At 45.1% G+C, this 23,241-nt stretch overlaps 1 protein-coding gene across 1 annotated transcript; it reads right to left on the reverse strand.

Annotated features, from left to right (window-relative positions):
* Positions 1-379: 379 nt before the first annotated feature.
* LOC310909357 (E3 ubiquitin-protein ligase RNF4-like) lies at positions 380-9,312 on the reverse strand (the record flags this gene model as incomplete). Its single annotated transcript, XM_083861085.1, has 7 exons — positions 380-529; positions 5,497-5,566; positions 5,965-6,129; positions 6,593-6,696; positions 7,550-7,620; positions 8,361-8,502; positions 9,271-9,312. 7 exons carry the CDS (start codon positions 9,310-9,312, stop codon positions 380-382), a joined length of 744 nt encoding a protein of 247 aa, XP_083717211.1.
* Positions 9,313-23,241: the final 13,929 nt, after the last annotated feature.

Below are 23,241 nucleotides of genomic sequence, written 5' to 3' on the forward strand. Positions count from 1 at the left end.
ACACCCCAAGCAGGGCCTGTTTCTTTTTCCCCATACAACACACACCGGCCACAAGAACTACAAAGCTTATGGCTTTAGCACATTTCCCCCAAATCAATGACCACAGTGTGATGGGAAGAATGAGCTTCTGAGTGCTCAAACCAAGAGCCTTATTTCCACCTGTGGAACAGCATCTCTGTCTATCAGCAGAGTCCAGCACAGAAGAGCAGACTGACTGCATTTAAAACAATCAAAACTTTATTTAAAATTGAACTCAGCAAAAGCGAAACTATGTACAGGAAGAACTATATACAGGAAGAATTATATACATAAAGAAACAAGGCTCTACATTGCCTATTGTTCAAGATCCATGTAAATCTGTGCTGAGAAGCAGAAGCACTCATATATAAAGGGGAATATACAGATCTGGATCAAGTTGCTCCCTGCAGGTTGGGCATAGGGGAACAGTCTCCAAGGCAATAGGGAGGCACTCGCTGCAGAAGACATGGCCACACATGGTTGCCACCAGCTGTCGTCCATCTTGCATAATCTGGAAGACAGAAAAACACAACATGTATTGGGAGGAAAGAATTTGAGTTGGCTGCTCCATTGGCACCAGGCAAACGACACTTTAGAGCATCTGGAGTCAGAATAATGAGGGACCCACAGATGTGCCAGTGCCATCTTGGCAAGGGCTTCTCCCTCTACATTCCCCACCCAGAAGTGACTTGTGGAGCTTCCCAGCAAGGGCTGTGCTTCCAGCCAGCTGCCCACAGCATCCCACATCAGCCACCTGACTTGGGCAGCTCCCCTTCTGGCTTGCTCCTCCTCCCACAAAGCAGAAAGGATGACAACAGGTGGATCCTTACCTCTGAGTAAAAATCCATGCAAATTGGACACCTAATAACAACTCCTTGCTGTGCACTAGAGGGAACAGAACCAGAAGGAATGTGCAGCTGTTAATATCACCACACTAAAATCTTTATTGACACGTATAATCTCACATAGTCATGCAACTGCACTGACTAGCCATGACATATTTCCTTTGAAGAACCCTGCTGCCTTTAAGTCTCTGTTTGCTGCATTTAATGAGGATTTGGGGTCTCCCTGCCCTGAGGGATGGAGTGTCCTGGTTTTCACTAGGAGAAAGGTGCAGTCAGTCACCCTGCTCTGGGATTTGAAGTAACAGCAGTCTCTAGCACTGGCCAGTTTGTGTAGGGCAACTTTGACTTTCCAGCTGTCCTCTGGGAACTATTCAGCCCAGAATATTCACTCCAGGAGCCAGTTCTAAACTACAGAGTAACATGGCTCTGGCAAGATCCAGTCCAGGGAAGAGCCTTTGGTCAATGTTAAATGCTGCAGCACTGAGCTCTTTCAGCCTGACCTAAACAGAGCAGTTACATTCAGTAGCTGAGAAGCTTGAGACTGAAGGAACAAATTATTCCTTTTTTATATTAACCTAGTGGTGGGATTTGTTCACCTACAGACTTAACAACCAAAACTTAAACATCTACAATGACACTGGCAAAATACACTATGGTTTAGAATAGCAGAAGCCCTTTAGGGGTCATATTTAAGACCTGACACCTCAAAGTTCCATACTCAAGTTCTCTCCTTCATTGCCTTTCCAAAAGTCTCAAAGTACACCAGCTTTATTAAAACCCGTGTTTTCCTCCCCCACCCCAGAAAACCAGTTTAGAAACCCTTCTACCATAATTCTCGTGTTCTTTGTCTTCCCTAGTGACACAGACACCTGGTTTAATTTAATCAGTCTAATGCATTGCATCTTTCTTATCGTGATGGAGTGCTCCTAGAGCAGGACTTTCCTGTTTCTCTGCAGAATGGGGATTTTTCTGTGCAGGCCCCCAAGTTGAAGTGCAAGATGTCCATCCCAGAAGCAAAGAAATCAGGGCTTGTGCCATCCAGCACTGGCCATAAAAGCATGACCTCCACAAGTGCCTGTGTGCAAGTCTCCCGGGGGAAGAAGGGCTCCAGCCCCAGGAGAACAGCAGCCAGCTGGCACCGTTCCAGCAGGGAATTTCTCCTGGAATTTGCCTGGCTGCAGCCTGCTGGCCCCATGATGCCAAGCCTCATTGATAACAATGGAAGTATTTCCATATCTAACCTTGGTTCTAGAGCTTGTCAGAAAAAGCAAATGCAATAGTGAGCTATGGCCTGTGACCAATCCCCCTTCCTTGCCACACCCCCACACTCATCTCTAAAATTCTGTACAGTTGTGTTCTCTCCACCTGCCTTGGGCTGCCTTTTACTCCCAAATGCAAATGGCATCATTTGATCATCATGCAACAGGGGAGGAGGAGGAAAATAAGTATAATGGGAAGGCTTCAAAGATAAACCAGGCACAGCTGTATAACTTCCTCCTACACAGAAAAGAAAAAAAGGCAGAAAATTCCGTGTCTGCTGGGGCACGAGCCATACGTACTCTGAACTCTGAGGGTCTTCCTGCTCTGGTCCCTCTTCTGCAGGGGCTGAGTCAGCCACAGGTGCATCATTAGCTCCTGATCCATTACCAGAGCCATCCACCTGTTCCTGGCGGCTCAGTGGGATATTTCTTCTTCCTTGTCCATACACTGCAATTTAATTTTCAGAAGTTAGATCTATTATTTTCCCCCTCCATAGAGCTATATTTGAAATTAGTTATGTAAATAGTCAGTAATGGTTCCTATTTAAAATGGACTCTCTTCAACTGGCATAAAAACAATCTTAAACAAACTACTTTCCCAAAGAGGAAGGCTGAACCCTTCCAGATATTGTGACTACTCAGCTACACATCAACACAGACTATTTGCTCTGTTCATTCTACACACAGCCAAAAGGACATCTGGCACAAATCCCAAGATAAGGAAGAAACTAAGAAACCCATCTGTCCTGATCAGATCAGCTCTGACTGGCAAAAACCTATTCCTGCAGGAGAAGATTGCAACCACCAAGTCATGGAGCAGCAACTCAAGAAACTCACCAGCCCAAAAAAAAAAGAGAGACTGAGCAATGGACTGAGTGGACTAATTACAGTGAGAAGTGAGATCATTAACAACCATTAACCAATAGAAGACAAAACACTGCCTAATAAGATAATCATGTCACTTGCAACCAATTAATTCTATTTTCTTTCTTTGTTCAAATTTATAAATAATAAAAGTTTTGGTAGTGGGTGTGTCTGATTTGTCAAACACCACTGAACACCCAGACTTGTGCAACACGGAAATAAACAATCAATGTCTCTCTCAAGTGTAAAAATATTGACCTGTTGTACCCCAGTAATAAATCCAATTTTTGTGGGCAACATATTGACCAAGTCACAGGGAGATCAATTTTTAAGGCCTGGTCTGTGACAGCCAAAGGGTCAAGAAATGCTGTTTGCTTTATAACCCTCAGAAGCCACAGGCAACAATGACCTCTGCAACTCTGGTATCCACGTGACAATAATCAATCACTAATCCATTAAAATTGCAGAAAGAGTTACCAAATTAAAGTTCCTTCTGCATAAGTATTCAGCTACAACTCTTATTGCAGGGATTTTCCACTGTGACTGATAGAGGCCATCACCCACACATTGGATCCTTTCTCTAAGACTCTGGCCTGGGGCTTAGCCTTGTCCTTTGCCTTTTGCTAAAGGCAGTTTCAATCCCTGCTGCTCGAGTTTTTTGAAAAAGAATATCAAAAATAACTATTACATTTTAGATAAAAGTCGGTTACCAACTTTTGTTGGTGCAACATCTGCTTACCTTGATGAAGCTTCCATTGATGCACATGGGAAGGGAGAGAAAAGAAGATACAGTTAGATTTGGTGAGCCCCCCTGCGCCACATGCAAACCTCTGCTCAGAAAGCAGCTAAAGCAGGGGAGGTGAGGAAGTGTAGTTCATCACCCTCTAAGTTTGGGTAAGAGCATTCAAAGCAGTAGCACAAAGAGCTGCTGCCCCGAAAACAAAAATGGGGGTGCTGCTGATTCTGCTGTCATGGCTACAACAGGGTAAAAAGAGAGGCAGCTTAGGAACCACCTGAATGCCCACCTCCCTCCTCCCCTCTTCCTCTTCCATAGTTGGGGTTGACCTGCAGCTGTTTCTTTGCCTCCTTCTCCCCCAAACTGGCAAGTTCTGCTGTGATAACCCTAAACACTTCACGTTAGATGAACAGTGGGTGAAGAAAGGAAACCACAACAGAGATTTGGGAGTAAAGAATTCTATCAGTCAATGCTAGAACTACAGGGAACACACAGATCTGCCAGTGCCATCCTGGCAAGGACTTCTCCCTCTGCGGACACCACTAAGGAGGGACTTGGAGGGATGTGCAAGTTGGAGCTTCCCAGCAAGGGCTGTGCTTCCAGCCAGCTGTCCATACCATCCCACCTGAGACAACTGAGTTGTGCAGCTCTCCCTTTGTCTCCTCCCCTCCCACAAATCAGAAATGACAACAACATGTGGATCCTCACCTCTGCGTTGTCATCCTCCCAGTTTGGAGGACTAAGAACTCCTGCCCAATAACTAGAGGGAGCAGAACCAGAAGAACATTAAGCTATCAATTTAACAGAGCACAGAGGCTTACCAAGACATAGAATTGCAGAAATTGAAACAACCCCTTGTTCTGATTTAGCAACATCCGAACCCAGAAACACACTCAAGTGCAAGAGCTTTTATGTACTGCAAGCATTTCAGTGTATCACAATCCAAAAGTTAACTAACATTCAATAATGACTTCCTGACCGAGAGGAAATGTTACTCCTGGATTTACTAGTTTTTAAGAGGTTTTTTTTCCGCTACTTCTTTCCCTGACGGGCCACTGTGTTTCAAGTCACAATTCTCCAAACAGAATCAAGTAAAACCTAAAAACTGCCAAAAACCTGTATCTACTGTACATCACAAATTACACATTGGAAAGACTCTTTATCTGTCACATACAATTCAATCACTCTTGGTTCCTGTTGAAAGTTGCTCTCCAGTAGTTGGAATGAATTCTCTGCTGATCTGGAACCAAGTGGGTACTGCTGCCTCCCTTCCCAGTCCTGCAGTGGGGTAAAAATGGAGACAGATTAGGAATGGCTTGAAAGCCACCCTGTCCTGCTTCCCTGTTTCAGTCCCCTAAGTGAATTTGAGCTTGAACGTTTTCTTTCCCTCACTAGCCCTAAAACATTTCATGTTGGATAAACAGCTGCTGAGAAACAGAAACCCCAACCACAGGAATATGAGACAAAAACCTGCTGCTCTATTGGCAGCAGGCAAACAGAACTTGCAGTATGTGCAGTCTGTCACTCCATGCTAGAACTGCAAGGAACACACAGATCTGCCAGAGCCATCCTGTCAAAGGTTTCTCCCGCTACAGACACCAAGAAAGGACTTGGAGAAATATGCAAGTTGGAGCTTCCCAGCAAGGGCTGTGCTTCCAGCCAGCTGCCCATACCATCCCACCTGAGACAACTGAGTTGTGCAGCTTCCCCTTTGTCCCCTCCCCTCCCACAGAGCAGAAAGGATGAAAACATGTGATAAGAACATGATCCTCACATCTGTAATGTCATCCTGCCACGTCGGAGGACTCTCAAAACGGTCTGGCCATTCACTAGAGTCAACAGAACTAAAAGAACACGCAGATTAATTTCACAATGCACAGAGGGCTACCAAATCATAAAATTGCAGAAATTTAAACAACCCCTTATTCTAATTTAGAAACATCCCAGCCCAGAAACACAAGTCAATGCAAGAGCTTTTATGTATTACAAGCATTTCAGGGTGTCGCAATCCATGATGTAAGAAACGTTCCATAATGATTTCCTGAATGGAGAAGAAAGCTTTCTCCTGGATTTTGCTGGGTTTTAGAGTTTTTTCCCCATTAGTTCCCTTCCAGACAGGCCACTATAGTTCAAATCAGATTCCATTACACAGAATCAGGCAGAATCCAACAGTCAGGTAAAAACCTGTGTCTACAGCATATCAGAAAGGACACTTTGGAGAGAGACTTCATCTGCCACATACTCATCGTTATCTCTTGGTTCCTCTTCATTGTCACTCGCCCCAAGCTCAGCTGAATTCTCTTCCTCTCTGGAACCAAATGGGTACTGCTGGCTCTGCTCCTTGTCCTGCACCTCTGAGTCCTCACTGTCCCTAGCTGGAGTACTAGCAGGACCTGCTGGCCATGCACTAGAGGGAACAGAACCAGAGAGAACATGCAGCCATATGAATGTGGAGAAAAAATTTCACTGGGGACAGAGAGTTACCAACACGTAACATCTGTTCTGCTTAAGACACATCTCAGTCCAACACCACACTTATTCCCTGAGCTGCTTTGTACAACAAGCATTTCAGCATGTATCAAGCCATACTGTAAGAAATATTCAACCATGACTTCATGAAAAGAGGAGAGAAGAGAAGAGAAGAGAAGAGAAGAGAAGAGAAGAGAAGAGAAGAGAAGAGTTGAGTTTCAGTTCGATTTTGCTATGTGGTTTTTTTGATTCTTTTACTTATTTCTCTGCCAGACAGGCCACTGTTTTCCAAGAATGAAGTTTCAGCACAGACTTCAGAAGAACCCAGAAGCTTGGCAAAAACCTCCTTCCACCACATCTCTGAAATATGAGTTTTGACAGACACTTTCTCTCTCACATACCCATCATCTTCTCTTGCTTCCTCTTCATCGTCCCTTGCCAGTGGCTCGGCTGAATCCTCTGATCCTCTGAAAAGATGTGGCTGCTGCTGGCTCTGCTCCCTCTCCTGAAACAGGATAGAAATGGAGGCACTTAGGAACTACCTGAACACTCTACTTCCTGCTCCCCTGGTTCAGTTCCCCAGCTGGATTTGGGCTTTGAGCCATTTCTTTCCCTCTTTCTCCCTCAAACTGGCAAGTTCACCTGTGATAGCCTGAACATTACGTATTATATGAACAGCTACTGAAGAGAAAAAAACCCTCTATCCAAACCTGCTCCTGTGTTTGGTGCAAGTGGAGCAGGGTCATGCAACTTCTGTTGTAAAATTTGATGCCCTTGCTTTGCAAAGGTTCAGGAAAAACCCTGTCACGTTATAACTCCCATTCTATGTTTGCTGCATGTTTCTGTTTTGCACAGCAGCAGTGGCAACCCAAAGTTGAGCAGATACACTGCACTGTGGGCTGCATGAAACCATATTCTTTCAAAATAATAGGGGAAAATTTTTTTAAAAAAACTAAACAAATGTGACCCTTTTAAAGACTTCTTGGAATAAGAACCAGAATTAGTGTCTACTCCTGACAGCTGCAGTTGCATTTTACATCTCACTGGCAGGGCTACCTTAAACTGATGCTGCAGCTAAAACACTTCTTCCTTGGGAAGTCAAAGACTTCCAGTGCTCTCCTTTAAATCACTGAAGCAACAACCTCATTTAGGTTGTTCACCCACTCACTGCAAGTGCTTCTCAGGCACGCTGATGTGCTCAGGAGTGTGTTTGGGGCAGACTGGGAACTGTGTCTGAAGTGCTAAATCAGAGCCATCTTTCAACCTTTGAGGCCAGGCTACTTAGGAAGATTTCAGAAGACAGGCAAGAAAACTAATTTGACTGCAAGCTGGAGAGGAGTGTGCCAGTCACTGCTTACCACAGCAGACTCATCATCACTGATAATGATGACTTCAGGCTCAGAAGATTCGCCTGTGAGATCGATGACTTCTTCACCAGTTGGAAAAGAAAACATTAGAATCAAGGTGAGAGATTGCAGAGGAATGAAATGGGCTGCCAGTGTGGAACAGGCAGTGTGTTGGATTCCTGTGCCCTAGGTTTCTTTTTTTCAGGAATGTGACTAACATTTCACTCAAGCTTTGCCCTCACCAGTCCACAGGGAGCATTGCTAGCCCTGTCCTCAAAAGGGCAGCACAAGAGGAAGAGCAGCTGAGCTCCTCACAAGTTCTATTGGATGACAACAGTTTACAGGAGGTTCACATCAACAGATAAATCATCTCACATAGAGGAGTGTTTAGCACATAGGAGAAAAAACCAAACCACAATAACTACTAATTTTATAGTACCGTGCTCTAGATCCCTTCCTTGAAAGACGGGCCACAGCTGATGACAAGCTTTTCCTCATCTTTGTCCAGCTTGGGAGATCCCAAACTCAGCTTGCCACCTCCAGTGTGGCAGCTGCAGTGACTGCCAGCTCATCAGAACACCCTTTCAGGTGTTTGAGCAGCACTGGAGGACCTTTGCTGCACAGCTCATCTCCCACCAGAGGCCAATGGATCGAGCTCAGTAACAAACCACAACAGTTGTCAGAAGGCTTGTTGGTTGGGGATGCCACACCAGGAACCCCCTCCACCCCAAGGTTTCCCTTCCTCCCCAGTAAAGGGCCTAGCAACTGGCAAAAGCACGTGGCCAGCAGGTCATCACCCTCCAGCAGCAGTTTCTGTTCTTACCAGGCTCAAAAGCAGGTGCAGCACCTTGCTCAAGGTCTATTGGCTCTGTCTGCGAAGTTCCAGCAGCACTGGAGGGCAGCAGCCTGCTCCGTTTCCGAGCTGGTCTGGAATCAACGGCCCCTCCAGGGCGCTTTCGCTGACGCTGAGGGAGAACAAAGCCTGAGCATTTCCTGTGCCACCAATATTAACACCACCCTCATTTGTGCAACACCAAGGACAGCACACAAGGACACAGGAAACACTTCTGCAAAGGCTGGAATATGCATCCAATGGTGCTATGGGCCATTCCCACCTGAGCACATCACTGCAGGGTAAAGACAGCACCCCTGATCCCTGACAAGCCGCCTCTCCAAAAACGAGCCTGTCCCAATGGCTTGAAAATGAGAAGACCAATTCCCAATTCTATCAGGTTGCTGCTCATGCTGTAAGCATTTCTGAACTACTGATAATACCCACAGAAATTCAAAACCTTCAGCATTCCTGAACGTCAAGTTAAATGAAATTTTCAAGGGTCTCTGTTCCTATGCATTTGCTACAAACTCTTGAAATCCTTTCTAGAAGTCCCCTGGAAAGCCCTTCAAGAATCAGATTTGCATTGAGTAGCAAAGTACTTACTGAGCTCATGGTGTTTTGTGATCAAAAACCACCGGTAAAGTAAGTGGGACAAACACCAAAAAAGGAATGTCAGGGATGGGATCAATCCCTTTGGTTCCTTCAGGTAGCCCACGGCAGATTTGTCGGAGTGACAGAAAACTGCTCTTCCAAACCTATCAGAAAAGTGGAGGGGAGATTATCTATTTGGGATGCCAGATTTCTTGAACACCCCCATGCCCTAAGACTGCCATTCCCGGGTCTCCAGTTCCTGTCCAAAGTTCGAGGGGAAGTCCATGCCTTTGGCACTTGAGCCCACCTGCAGCCCATCCTGCAGCCCACCAGGAGCCTTTTCAAGCATAGTCTGCACCCACCTGCACAGTCAGTCCAGAGTTTGGCTGGCAAGTCTCAGCAAATGGCTCTCTGTTCCCACCCGGGATGGAGAAGACGGATGCTCCGCGTCTGCTGCGCAGCACAGAATCCGCCAACTGGCTCAACAGACTCCGTGCCAACAGAGCCCTGGGAGCAGGAGTGCCCCTGGCAACCGGGGGCAACATTCCATGCCCAGGTAACGGGTGTCCGCTTGGCTCCCCCATGGAGTTCCAGAGCGCCTTGGAGGCACCTCAACCATCACCTGGTTCTGCTGCCCCCGCCAGACCAGGGAGCTCAGGGCCTGTCCAGCCTGGCCTGGAACATTCCAGGGCATCCCCAGCTCCTCTGGCAGCCCGTCCCATGGTCTCACCACCCTCACAGTTCTTCCAAACATCTGACCCCAATCTCCCCCCCAAGTCTAGTCTAAACCCTTCCCCTTCCCCCAGGGCTCTGTGCCCCCTTTGGGCCGCAGCGAGGCCTCCCCGGGCCCTGCTCCTCCCCGGGCTGCACAGCCCCGGCTCTCCCAGCCCGGCTGCCCAGGACAGGACAGGACAGGACAGGACAGGACAGGACAGGGGCTCCAGGCCCCCACACATCCCCACGGCCTCCCCCGGCCCTGCTCCACGGGCACATCCTGCTGCTGCTGCTGGCACAGCTGGACACGGCTCTGCACATGGAGCCTGACGGGGCAGAGCAGGGGCAGAGCTGCCCCTCCCTGGAGCCGCCCTCAGCCCGAGGGCCCTGAGCCTCCCTGGAGCCTCCTGTGCCTAAAGAAACCCCAACAACCACCCCTCCCCAAAGCTAAAACTCATTTACACCCCTCCTTAACCATACTCCTCCTCCAGCTTTATTAGTCTGCTGCTGGTTTAACTCCTCTGGCAGTGTTCAACTTTTACCCTAATAAACAGCAATTAAAATAAAAACAAAGTTTGTTGGATTTTTTGCCCAAATGGTTGAAAGTCTAACACTTCAGATCTTTATTCCAAATCTCTGAAGTCTTGACATTTTCAGCTGCTCAACTACTCCTCCACCAGGATTTCCCAACAGGCTTGAGGAGGTTTGCTCTGCTCCCAGGGACAGCACCTTCCTCCTCAGGCCCTGCTCTGCTATCAAAAGTGACACAGCAGAAAAAGCAGAATTGATATTCCATTTTCCCTCTAGCCAGTCTGCCACGGGCCCTGTGTTCAGACGGATGGGCTGGGGCTCCTGAGAGCAGCAGGGAACCTGTCTCAGCCCTGCCAGATGCAGGGATGCTCCTCAGCCCCTGCTCCCGTTGGGTGCTCTGCACTCTGGGGACAATGGTGGGGACTGATCCAGTGCTGGGAGAGCACAAGGATATGCCCAGCCCATGCTCTACATGAGGAGGCTCATTTCTTACAAAACTTTCTCTGTTATTACAATTCATCCTTTTGGGTAATTGACAACATGTTGAGTGTTGAAGAACAGGTGGCATTGACTTTTGCATTGGTTTGAAAAAACCTAAAGGAGATGTAAGCTTCTATAAAAATGCTAAGATGCTAAAGCAATTCCAAATATACATGTAATATAGGAATAATTAGGTACCTTGTGTGAGTCTCATAGCACTAATTATGAGAAATGAACAATGCAAATATGCTGTTTCTCTGGTCTGGCCTTCTAAAGCTCAAAACCACCCCAATTCTCCTATGCCTACAGATCAGTGATGGAATGAGCTGAAAATGTGCTTTTCTGTCCGCTGACAACTCTGCATCAAGACTAAAACCAATACTTCAACTATTCACTTATCTTATGCTAATCAATGCTTTCCAAGATAAATATGTTTTTAAAAATTATATATATATATGTATATTTATATATATATATACATTGAAAGTATTAATTGCTAACCCTAAATCTAAAATTTAACAGAAAATTGCCACAGCTGATGGTTTTGAGCCACTAACATCAGTTTAAAACTATTATAAATTCAGTGGAGTGCCTTTTCCTTGCAAGGTACTGAAGATTAAAATTACTTGATGAAAAATGGTTTCTTTAAAAGCTCTTTTCATTATTCAGAATACCTGGCATTGCATGTCACCCTGGAATACAGCTATTTAAAAAGACATTTCTGGTTACTGTCACTGCATCCACCAAGTAGCTAAAAGTCTAGCAATAATGAGAAACAGAAAACATCAGTTTGAATTTATGGCCATCCTGTAAGTAAATCATTTTATATATGTCTGTTAAAGGGTTATTTTTGAGTGATTTTGACAACTCAAGTAATTTTCATTAAAAATGAAAATCAAAAGATCACTTTTTCAGGCTAATACTAATCATTTCCTTGTTTGTTTTTTTTTAAGATCAAGCACATAAAAATTAGGGGGTACAATGAACATTGTTTGTTATTACTACCTCTGCCTAAATATGGCAATACTAAGACATCTGGAAATATGACTGTGAAGCAGATAAATAACACAAAAAAAAGACAAGAATGAAAAACCCAAATTAAGGATACATATACACACAGATGACCAACTTTCAAAGCACAGAGGACCTCAGTTCAGTTTGGTTACCTGAATTTTCTATTTCATGGCACAATGAATTTACTGTTAACCAGAGATCTGCCTTTGCCTTTTCATTACTTTTATGTAACAGAAGTCGTTTACTTTCTTATGTCCAGTTATTATATCTCTGGACAATTGCATTTCTCTTCAATGCAACTTAGGATTACACTGCTGTAATTGAAGGAACTGGAGCTACAACACAGCTGTACTGCTAACAGCTCAAAGTCAGGAACCAACGTCACACATTCAAAGGCACGTTCCTTCAAAAGCCTCCAGATTCTAATTCCAGTGAAACCTTACAACACTGAATGCAGCAGTTTGTTTATGTAGCAGTTCTTCTCAAAGAAAATGGCTTTCTTTGGATGTGTGCACAACCTGCTACTCTTTCCATCTTCTGAGCAATGGAATCAGGACATTTTCACCAAAGGGTCCACCAGAGTCTGGCCTGAGAAATCAAATCCCTCACACCCCAAGCAGGGCCTGTTTCTTTTTCCCCATACAACACACACCGGCCACAAGAACTACAAAGCTTATGGCTTTAGCACATTTCCCCCAAATCAATGACCACAGTGTGATGGGAAGAATGAGCTTCTGAGTGCTCAAACCAAGAGCCTTATTTCCACCTGTGGAACAGCATCTCTGTCTATCAGCAGAGTCCAGCACAGAAGAGCAGACTGACTGCATTTAAAACAATCAAAACTTTATTTAAAATTGAACTCAGCAAAAGCGAAACTATGTACAGGAAGAACTATATACAGGAAGAATTATATACATAAAGAAACAAGGCTCTACATTGCCTATTGTTCAAGATCCATGTAAATCTGTGCTGAGAAGCAGAAGCACTCATATATAAAGGGGAATATACAGATCTGGATCAAGTTGCTCCCTGCAGGTTGGGCATAGGGGAACAGTCTCCAAGGCAATAGGGAGGCACTCGCTGCAGAAGACATGGCCACACATGGTTGCCACCAGCTGTCGTCCATCTTGCATAATCTGGAAGACAGAAAAACACAACATGTATTGGGAGGAAAGAATTTGAGTTGGCTGCTCCATTGGCACCAGGCAAACGACACTTTAGAGCATCTGGAGTCAGAATAATGAGGGACCCACAGATGTGCCAGTGCCATCTTGGCAAGGGCTTCTCCCTCTACATTCCCCACCCAGAAGTGACTTGTGGAGCTTCCCAGCAAGGGCTGTGCTTCCAGCCAGCTGCCCACAGCATCCCACATCAGCCACCTGACTTGGGCAGCTCCCCTTCTGGCTTGCTCCTCCTCCCACAAAGCAGAAAGGATGACAACAGGTGGATCCTTACCTCTGAGTAAAAATCCATGCAAATTGGACACCTAATAACAACTCCTTGCTGTGCACTAGAGGGAACAGAACCAGAAGGAATGTGCAGCTGTTAATATCACCACACTAAAATCTTTATTGACACGTATAATCTCACATAGTCATGCAACTGCACTGACTAGCCATGACATATTTCCTTTGAAGAACCCTGCTGCCTTTAAGTCTCTGTTTGCTGCATTTAATGAGGATTTGGGGTCTCCCTGCCCTGAGGGATGGAGTGTCCTGGTTTTCACTAGGAGAAAGGTGCAGTCAGTCACCCTGCTCTGGGATTTGAAGTAACAGCAGTCTCTAGCACTGGCCAGTTTGTGTAGGGCAACTTTGACTTTCCAGCTGTCCTCTGGGAACTATTCAGCCCAGAATATTCACTCCAGGAGCCAGTTCTAAACTACAGAGTAACATGGCTCTGGCAAGATCCAGTCCAGGGAAGAGCCTTTGGTCAATGTTAAATGCTGCAGCACTGAGCTCTTTCAGCCTGACCTAAACAGAGCAGTTACATTCAGTAGCTGAGAAGCTTGAGACTGAAGGAACAAATTATTCCTTTTTTATATTAACCTAGTGGTGGGATTTGTTCACCTACAGACTTAACAACCAAAACTTAAACATCTACAATGACACTGGCAAAATACACTATGGTTTAGAATAGCAGAAGCCCTTTAGGGGTCATATTTAAGACCTGACACCTCAAAGTTCCATACTCAAGTTCTCTCCTTCATTGCCTTTCCAAAAGTCTCAAAGTACACCAGCTTTATTAAAACCCGTGTTTTCCTCCCCCACCCCAGAAAACCAGTTTAGAAACCCTTCTACCATAATTCTCGTGTTCTTTGTCTTCCCTAGTGACACAGACACCTGGTTTAATTTAATCAGTCTAATGCATTGCATCTTTCTTATCGTGATGGAGTGCTCCTAGAGCAGGACTTTCCTGTTTCTCTGCAGAATGGGGATTTTTCTGTGCAGGCCCCCAAGTTGAAGTGCAAGATGTCCATCCCAGAAGCAAAGAAATCAGGGCTTGTGCCATCCAGCACTGGCCATAAAAGCATGACCTCCACAAGTGCCTGTGTGCAAGTCTCCCGGGGGAAGAAGGGCTCCAGCCCCAGGAGAACAGCAGCCAGCTGGCACCGTTCCAGCAGGGAATTTCTCCTGGAATTTGCCTGGCTGCAGCCTGCTGGCCCCATGATGCCAAGCCTCATTGATAACAATGGAAGTATTTCCATATCTAACCTTGGTTCTAGAGCTTGTCAGAAAAAGCAAATGCAATAGTGAGCTATGGCCTGTGACCAATCCCCCTTCCTTGCCACACCCCCACACTCATCTCTAAAATTCTGTACAGTTGTGTTCTCTCCACCTGCCTTGGGCTGCCTTTTACTCCCAAATGCAAATGGCATCATTTGATCATCATGCAACAGGGGAGGAGGAGGAAAATAAGTATAATGGGAAGGCTTCAAAGATAAACCAGGCACAGCTGTATAACTTCCTCCTACACAGAAAAGAAAAAAAGGCAGAAAATTCCGTGTCTGCTGGGGCACGAGCCATACGTACTCTGAACTCTGAGGGTCTTCCTGCTCTGGTCCCTCTTCTGCAGGGGCTGAGTCAGCCACAGGTGCATCATTAGCTCCTGATCCATTACCAGAGCCATCCACCTGTTCCTGGCGGCTCAGTGGGATATTTCTTCTTCCTTGTCCATACACTGCAATTTAATTTTCAGAAGTTAGATCTATTATTTTCCCCCTCCATAGAGCTATATTTGAAATTAGTTATGTAAATAGTCAGTAATGGTTCCTATTTAAAATGGACTCTCTTCAACTGGCATAAAAACAATCTTAAACAAACTACTTTCCCAAAGAGGAAGGCTGAACCCTTCCAGATATTGTGACTACTCAGCTACACATCAACACAGACTATTTGCTCTGTTCATTCTACACACAGCCAAAAGGACATCTGGCACAAATCCCAAGATAAGGAAGAAACTAAGAAACCCATCTGTCCTGATCAGATCAGCTCTGACTGGCAAAAACCTATTCCTGCAGGAGAAGATTGCAACCACCAAGTCATGGAGCAGCAACTCAAGAAACTCACCAGCCCAAAAAAAAAAGAGAGACTGAGCAATGGACTGAGTGGACTAATTACAGTGAGAAGTGAGATCATTAACAACCATTAACCAATAGAAGACAAAACACTGCCTAATAAGATAATCATGTCACTTGCAACCAATTAATTCTATTTTCTTTCTTTGTTCAAATTTATAAATAATAAAAGTTTTGGTAGTGGGTGTGTCTGATTTGTCAAACACCACTGAACACCCAGACTTGTGCAACACGGAAATAAACAATCAATGTCTCTCTCAAGTGTAAAAATATTGACCTGTTGTACCCCAGTAATAAATCCAATTTTTGTGGGCAACATATTGACCAAGTCACAGGGAGATCAATTTTTAAGGCCTGGTCTGTGACAGCCAAAGGGTCAAGAAATGCTGTTTGCTTTATAACCCTCAGAAGCCACAGGCAACAATGACCTCTGCAACTCTGGTATCCACGTGACAATAATCAATCACTAATCCATTAAAATTGCAGAAAGAGTTACCAAATTAAAGTTCCTTCTGCATAAGTATTCAGCTACAACTCTTATTGCAGGGATTTTCCACTGTGACTGATAGAGGCCATCACCCACACATTGGATCCTTTCTCTAAGACTCTGGCCTGGGGCTTAGCCTTGTCCTTTGCCTTTTGCTAAAGGCAGTTTCAATCCCTGCTGCTCGAGTTTTTTGAAAAAGAATATCAAAAATAACTATTACATTTTAGATAAAAGTCGGTTACCAACTTTTGTTGGTGCAACATCTGCTTACCTTGATGAAGCTTCCATTGATGCACATGGGAAGGGAGAGAAAAGAAGATACAGTTAGATTTGGTGAGCCCCCCTGCGCCACATGCAAACCTCTGCTCAGAAAGCAGCTAAAGCAGGGGAGGTGAGGAAGTGTAGTTCATCACCCTCTAAGTTTGGGTAAGAGCATTCAAAGCAGTAGCACAAAGAGCTGCTGCCCCGAAAACAAAAATGGGGGTGCTGCTGATTCTGCTGTCATGGCTACAACAGGGTAAAAAGAGAGGCAGCTTAGGAACCACCTGAATGCCCACCTCCCTCCTCCCCTCTTCCTCTTCCATAGTTGGGGTTGACCTGCAGCTGTTTCTTTGCCTCCTTCTCCCCCAAACTGGCAAGTTCTGCTGTGATAACCCTAAACACTTCACGTTAGATGAACAGTGGGTGAAGAAAGGAAACCACAACAGAGATTTGGGAGTAAAGAATTCTATCAGTCAATGCTAGAACTACAGGGAACACACAGATCTGCCAGTGCCATCCTGGCAAGGACTTCTCCCTCTGCGGACACCACTAAGGAGGGACTTGGAGGGATGTGCAAGTTGGAGCTTCCCAGCAAGGGCTGTGCTTCCAGCCAGCTGTCCATACCATCCCACCTGAGACAACTGAGTTGTGCAGCTCTCCCTTTGTCTCCTCCCCTCCCACAAATCAGAAATGACAACAACATGTGGATCCTCACCTCTGCGTTGTCATCCTCCCAGTTTGGAGGACTAAGAACTCCTGCCCAATAACTAGAGGGAGCAGAACCAGAAGAACATTAAGCTATCAATTTAACAGAGCACAGAGGCTTACCAAGACATAGAATTGCAGAAATTGAAACAACCCCTTGTTCTGATTTAGCAACATCCGAACCCAGAAACACACTCAAGTGCAAGAGCTTTTATGTACTGCAAGCATTTCAGTGTATCACAATCCAAAAGTTAACTAACATTCAATAATGACTTCCTGACCGAGAGGAAATGTTACTCCTGGATTTACTAGTTTTTAAGAGGTTTTTTTTCCGCTACTTCTTTCCCTGACGGGCCACTGTGTTTCAAGTCACAATTCTCCAAACAGAATCAAGTAAAACCTAAAAACTGCCAAAAACCTGTATCTACTGTACATCACAAATTACACATTGGAAAGACTCTTTATCTGTCACATACAATTCAATCACTCTTGGTTCCTGTTGAAAGTTGCTCTCCAGTAGTTGGAATGAATTCTCTGCTGATCTGGAACCAAGTGGGTACTGCTGCCTCCCTTCCCAGTCCTGCAGTGGGGTAAAAATGGAGACAGATTAGGAATGGCTTGAAAGCCACCCTGTCCTGCTTCCCTGTTTCAGTCCCCTAAGTGAATTTGAGCTTGAACGTTTTCTTTCCCTCACTAGCCCTAAAACATTTCATGTTGGATAAACAGCTGCTGAGAAACAGAAACCCCAACCACAGGAATATGAGACAAAAACCTGCTGCTCTATTGGCAGCAGGCAAACAGAACTTGCAGTATGTGCAGTCTGTCACTCCATGCTAGAACTGCAAGGAACACACAGATCTGCCAGAGCCATCCTGTCAAAGGTTTCTCCCGCTACAGACACCAAGAAAGGACTTGGAGAAATATGCAAGTTGGAGCTTCCCAGCAAGGGCTGTGCTTCCAGCCAGCTGCCCATACCATCCCACCTGAGACAACTGAGTTGTGCAGCTTCCCCTTTGTCCCCTCCCCTCCCACAGAGCAGAAAGGATGAAAACATGTGATAAGAACATGATCCTCACATCTGTAATGTCATCCTGCCACGTCGGAGGACTCTCAAAACGGTCTGGCCATTCACTAGAGTCAACAGAACTAAAAGAACACGCAGATTAATTTCACAATGCACAGAGGGCTACCAAATCATAAAATTGCAGAAATTTAAACAACCCCTTATTCTAATTTAGAAACATCCCAGCCCAGAAACACAAGTCAATGCAAGAGCTTTTATGTATTACAAGCATTTCAGGGTGTCGCAATCCATGATGTAAGAAACGTTCCATAATGATTTCCTGAATGGAGAAGAAAGCTTTCTCCTGGATTTTGCTGGGTTTTAGAGTTTTTTCCCCATTAGTTCCCTTCCAGACAGGCCACTATAGTTCAAATCAGATTCCATTACACAGAATCAGGCAGAATCCAACAGTCAGGTAAAAACCTGTGTCTACAGCATATCAGAAAGGACACTTTGGAGAGAGACTTCATCTGCCACATACTCATCGTTATCTCTTGGTTCCTCTTCATTGTCACTCGCCCCAAGCTCAGCTGAATTCTCTTCCTCTCTGGAACCAAATGGGTACTGCTGGCTCTGCTCCTTGTCCTGCACCTCTGAGTCCTCACTGTCCCTAGCTGGAGTACTAGCAGGACCTGCTGGCCATGCACTAGAGGGAACAGAACCAGAGAGAACATGCAGCCATATGAAGGTGGAGCAAAAAAATTTCACTGGGGACAGAGAGTTACCAACACGTAACATCTGTTCTGGTTAAGACACATCTCAGTCCAACACCACACTTATTCCCTGAGCTGCTTTGTACAACAAGCATTTCAGCATGTATCAAGCCATTCTGTAAGAAATATTCAACCATGACTTCATGAAAAGAGGAGAGAAGAGAAGAGAAGAGAAGAGAAGAGAAGAGAAGAGAAGAGAAGAGAAGAGAAGAGAAGAGAAGAGAAGAGAAGAGAAGAGAAGAGAAGAGAAGAGAAGAGAAGAGAAGTTTCAGCTCGATTTTGCTATGTGGTTTTTTTTTATTCTTTTACTTATTTCTCTGCCAGACTGGCCACTGTTTTCCAAGTATGAAATTTCAGCACAAAAGTCAGCAGAACCCAGAAGCTTGGCAAAAACCCATTCCTATCATATATCAGAAATTAGAATTTAGAGAGACATTTTACTCTCACATACCCATCATTATCTCTTGGTTCCTCTTCATCACGAGTTGTCGATAGCCCAGATGAATTCTCTGCTGATCTGGAAAGTTGGGATTGCTGCTGGTTCTGCTCCCTGTCCTGCAATGGGGTAAAGATGGAGATAGATTAGGAACTGCTCAAAACAACTCTGTCCTACTTCTCTATCTCAGTTCCCTGATTGGATTTGAGCTAGAACCTTTTCTTTCCCTTGTCAGCCCCAAAAAAAGCAACTTCTGCAGTCATAGCCCTAAACACTTCATGTTGGATGAACAGCTGAAGAAAGGAAACCACAACAGGCATTAGGAGTAAAGAATTCCAGTTTGCTGCTCTATTGGCAGCAGGCAAACAGAACTTGCAGTATGTGCAGTCTGTCACTCCATGCGAGAACTACAAGGAACACACAGATCTGCCAGTGCCATCCTGGCAAGGGCTTCTCCCTCTGCGGACACCACTAGGGAGAGACTTGGAGGGATGTGCAAGTTGGAGCTTCCCAGCAAGGGCTGTGCTTCCAGCCAGCTGCCCATACCATCCCACCTGAGACAACTGAGTGGTGCAGCTCTCCCTCTGTCCCCTCCCCTCCCACAGAGCAGAAAGGATAAGAACATGTGGATCCTCACCTCTGAGTCCTCATTGGACCAATATGGAAGATCGAAATCAAACAAGATCGAATCTCTAGAGAGAACAGAACAAGAAGAATATGGAGCCAATAATTTCAGTGGGCACCAAGGGTCACCAAGAAAGAAAATGTTGGTTTTTCAAACATATCCAATTCTGATTAAGCAACATCCCAGCCCAGAAACACAATCATTGAAAGAATTTTCAGGTACTGCAAGCATTTCAGTGAGTCAAGCCACAGTCTTACATTCAATGTTAGATGGACAACTTCTAAGATGCTAAGGCTTCACAAACAGAGAAGAAATGCTTCTTCTGGATTTTGCTGGGTTTATTTTAATAAATAAACCAGGCAGGCCACTATATTCCAGGGCTGAAGCATTTGCACAGAGTTAAGCAGAACCCAAAAGCTTGGCAAAAACCTCCTTCCACCACATCTCTGAAATTTGAGTTTTGACAGACACTTTCTCTCTCACATACCCATCATCTTCTCTTGCTTCCTCTTCATCGTCCCTTGCCAGTGGCTCGACTGAATCCTCTGATCCTCTGAAAAGATGTGGCTGCTGCTGGCTCTGCTCCCTGTCCTGAAACAGGGTAGAAATGGAGGCACTTAGGAACCACCTGAACACTCTACTTTCTGCTCCCCTGGTTCAGTTCCCCAGCTGGATTTGGGCTTTGAGCCATTTCTTTCCCTCTTTCTCCCTCAAACTGGCAAGTTCACCTGTGATGGCCTGAACACTACTTATTATATGAACAGCTACTGAAGAGAAAAAAACCCTCTATCCAAACCTGCTCTTGTGTTTGGTGCAAGTGGAGCAGGGTCATGCAACTTCTGTTGTAAACTTTGAGGGCCCTTTCTTTGCCAAGGTTCAGGAAAAACCCTGTCAAGTTATAACTCCCATTTTATGTTTGCTGCATGTTTCTGTTTTGCACAGCAGCAGTGGCAACCCAAATTTGAGCAGACACACTGCACTGTGGGCTGCATGAAACCATATTCTTTCAAAGTAATAGGGGAAATTAAAACAAAAACAAAAACAAAAAAAAAAAAAAAAAAAAAAAAAAAAAAAAAAAAAACCAAACAAAACAAAAACAAAACAAAAAAAAACCTAAACAAATGTGACCCTTTTAAAGACTTCTTGGAATAAGAACCAGAATTAGTGTCTACTCCTGTCAGCTACAGCTGCATTTTACATCTCACTGGCAGGGCTACCTTAAACTGATGCTGCAGCTAAAACACTTCTTTCTTGGGAAGTCAAAGACTTCCAGTGCTCTCCTTTAAATCACTGAAGCAACAACCTCATTTAGGTTGTTCACCCACTCACTGCAAGTGATTCTCAGGCACGCTGATGTGCTCAGGAGTGTGTTTGGGGCAGACTGGGAACTGTGTCTAAAGGGCTAAATCAGAGCCATCTTTCAACCTTTGAGGCCAGGCTACTTAGGAAGATTTCAGAATACAGGCAAGAAAACTAATCTGACTGCAAGTTGGAGAGGAGTGTGCCAGTCACTGCTTACCACAGCAGACTCATCATCACTGATAATGATGACTTCAGGCTCAGAAGATTCGCCTGTGAGATCGATGACTTCTTCACCAGTTGGAAAAGAAAACATTAGAATCAAGGTGAGAGATTGCAGAGGAATGAAATGGGCTGCCAGTGTGGAACAGGCAGTGTGTTGGATTCAGGGTGCCCTAGGTCTCTTTTTTTCCAGGAATGTGACTAACACTTCACTCAAGCTTTGCCCTCACCAGTCCACAGGGAGCATTGCTAGCCCTGTCCTCAAAAGGGCAGCACAGGAGGAAGAGCAGCTGAGCTCCTCACAAGTTCTGTTGGATGACAACTTACAGAGGGTTCGCATGAAGAAATGTATCATCACAAAGGGCAATGTTTAGTACACAGGAGAAAAAAACAACAACAAAAAAACAACACCTAAAAAACTCAACACTAGAGGGGATCCTAATTGTATAGTACCATAGTGTAGATTGGTTCCTTGAAGTTTGGGCCCCAGCTAATGACAAAGAACAGTTTCTGTTCTTACCAGGCTCAAAAGCAGGTGCAGCACCTTGCTCAAGGTCTATTGGCTCTGTCTGCGAAGTTCCAGCAGCACTGGAGGGCAGCAGCCTGCTCCATTTCCGAGCTGGTCTGGAATCAACGGCCCCTCCAGGGCGCTTTCGCTGACGCTGAGGGAGAACAAAGCCTGAGCATTTCCTGTGCCACCAATATTAACACCACCCTCATTTGTGCAACACCAAGGACAGCACACAAGGACACAGGAAACACTTCTGCAAAGGCTGGAATATGCATCCAATGGTGCTATGGGCCATTCCCACCTGAGCACATCACTGCAGGGTAAAGACAGCACCCCTGATCCCTGACAAGCTGCCTCTCCAAAAAAGAGCCTGTCCCAATGGCTTGAAAATGAGAAGATCAGTTCCCAATTCTATCAGGTTGCTGCTCATGCTGTAAGCATTTCTGAACTACTGATAATACCCACAGAAATTCAAAACCTTCAGTATTCCAGAATGTCAAGTTACATGAAGTTTTCAAAGGGTTCTGTTCCTATGCATTTGCTACAAACTCTTGAAACCCTTTCTAGAAGTACGCTAGAAAATATTTCAAGAATCAGATTTGCATTGAGTAGCAAAGTACTTACTGAGCTCATGGTGTTTTGTGATCAAATATCACCGGTAAAGTAAGTGGGACAAACACCAAAAAAGGAATGTCAGGGATGGGATCAATCCCTTTGGTTCCTTCAGGTAGCCCACGGCAGATTTGTCGGAGTGACAGAAAAGTGCTCTTCCAAACCTATCAGAAAAGTGGAGGGGAGATTATCTATTTGGAATGCCAGATTTCTTGAACACCCCCATGCCCTAAGACTGCCATTCCCGGGTCTCCAGTTCCTGTCCAAAGTTCGAGGGGAAGTCCATGCCTTTGGCACTTGAGCCCACCTGCAGCCCACCCTGCAGCCCATCAGGAGCCTTTTCAAGCATAGTCTGCACCCACCTGCACAGTCAGTCCAGAGTTTGGCTGGCAAGTCTCAGCAAATGGCTCTCTGTTCCCACCCGGGATGGAGAAGACGGATGCTCCGCGTCTGCTGCGCAGCACAGAATCCGCCAACTGGCTCAACAGACTCCGTGCCAACAGAGCCCTGGGAGCAGGAGTGCCCCTGGCAACCGGGGGCAACATTCCATGCCCAGGTAACGGGTGTCCGCTTGGCTCCCCCATGGAGTTCCAGGGCGCCTTGGAGGCACCTCAATCATCACATTAGGTACCTTGTATGAGTCTCATAGCACTAATTATGAGAAATGAACAATGCACATATGCTTTCTCTCTGGTCTGGTCTTCTAAAGCTCAAAAACACCCCAATTCTCCTATGCCTACAGATCAGTGATGGAATGAGCTGAAAATGTGCTTTTCTGTCCACTGACAAACATGCACCAAGGACCAAAACCAATACTTCAACTATTCATTTACCTTTTGCTAATCAATGCTTTCCAAGATCAATGGTTTAAAAAATTATATATATATATATATAAAAATATATACTTTGAAAGTATTAATTGCAAAATCGAAATCAAAATTTTCACAGAAAATTGCAACACGTGATGGTTTTGAGCCACTAACATCAGTTTAAAACTTTTATAAATTCAATGGAGTGCCTATTTATTGCAA

Source organism: Zosterops lateralis (assembly GCF_965231275.1).
Source record: "Zosterops lateralis genome assembly, chromosome: 5".
NCBI classification, from domain to species: Eukaryota; Metazoa; Chordata; class Aves; order Passeriformes; family Zosteropidae; genus Zosterops; species Zosterops lateralis.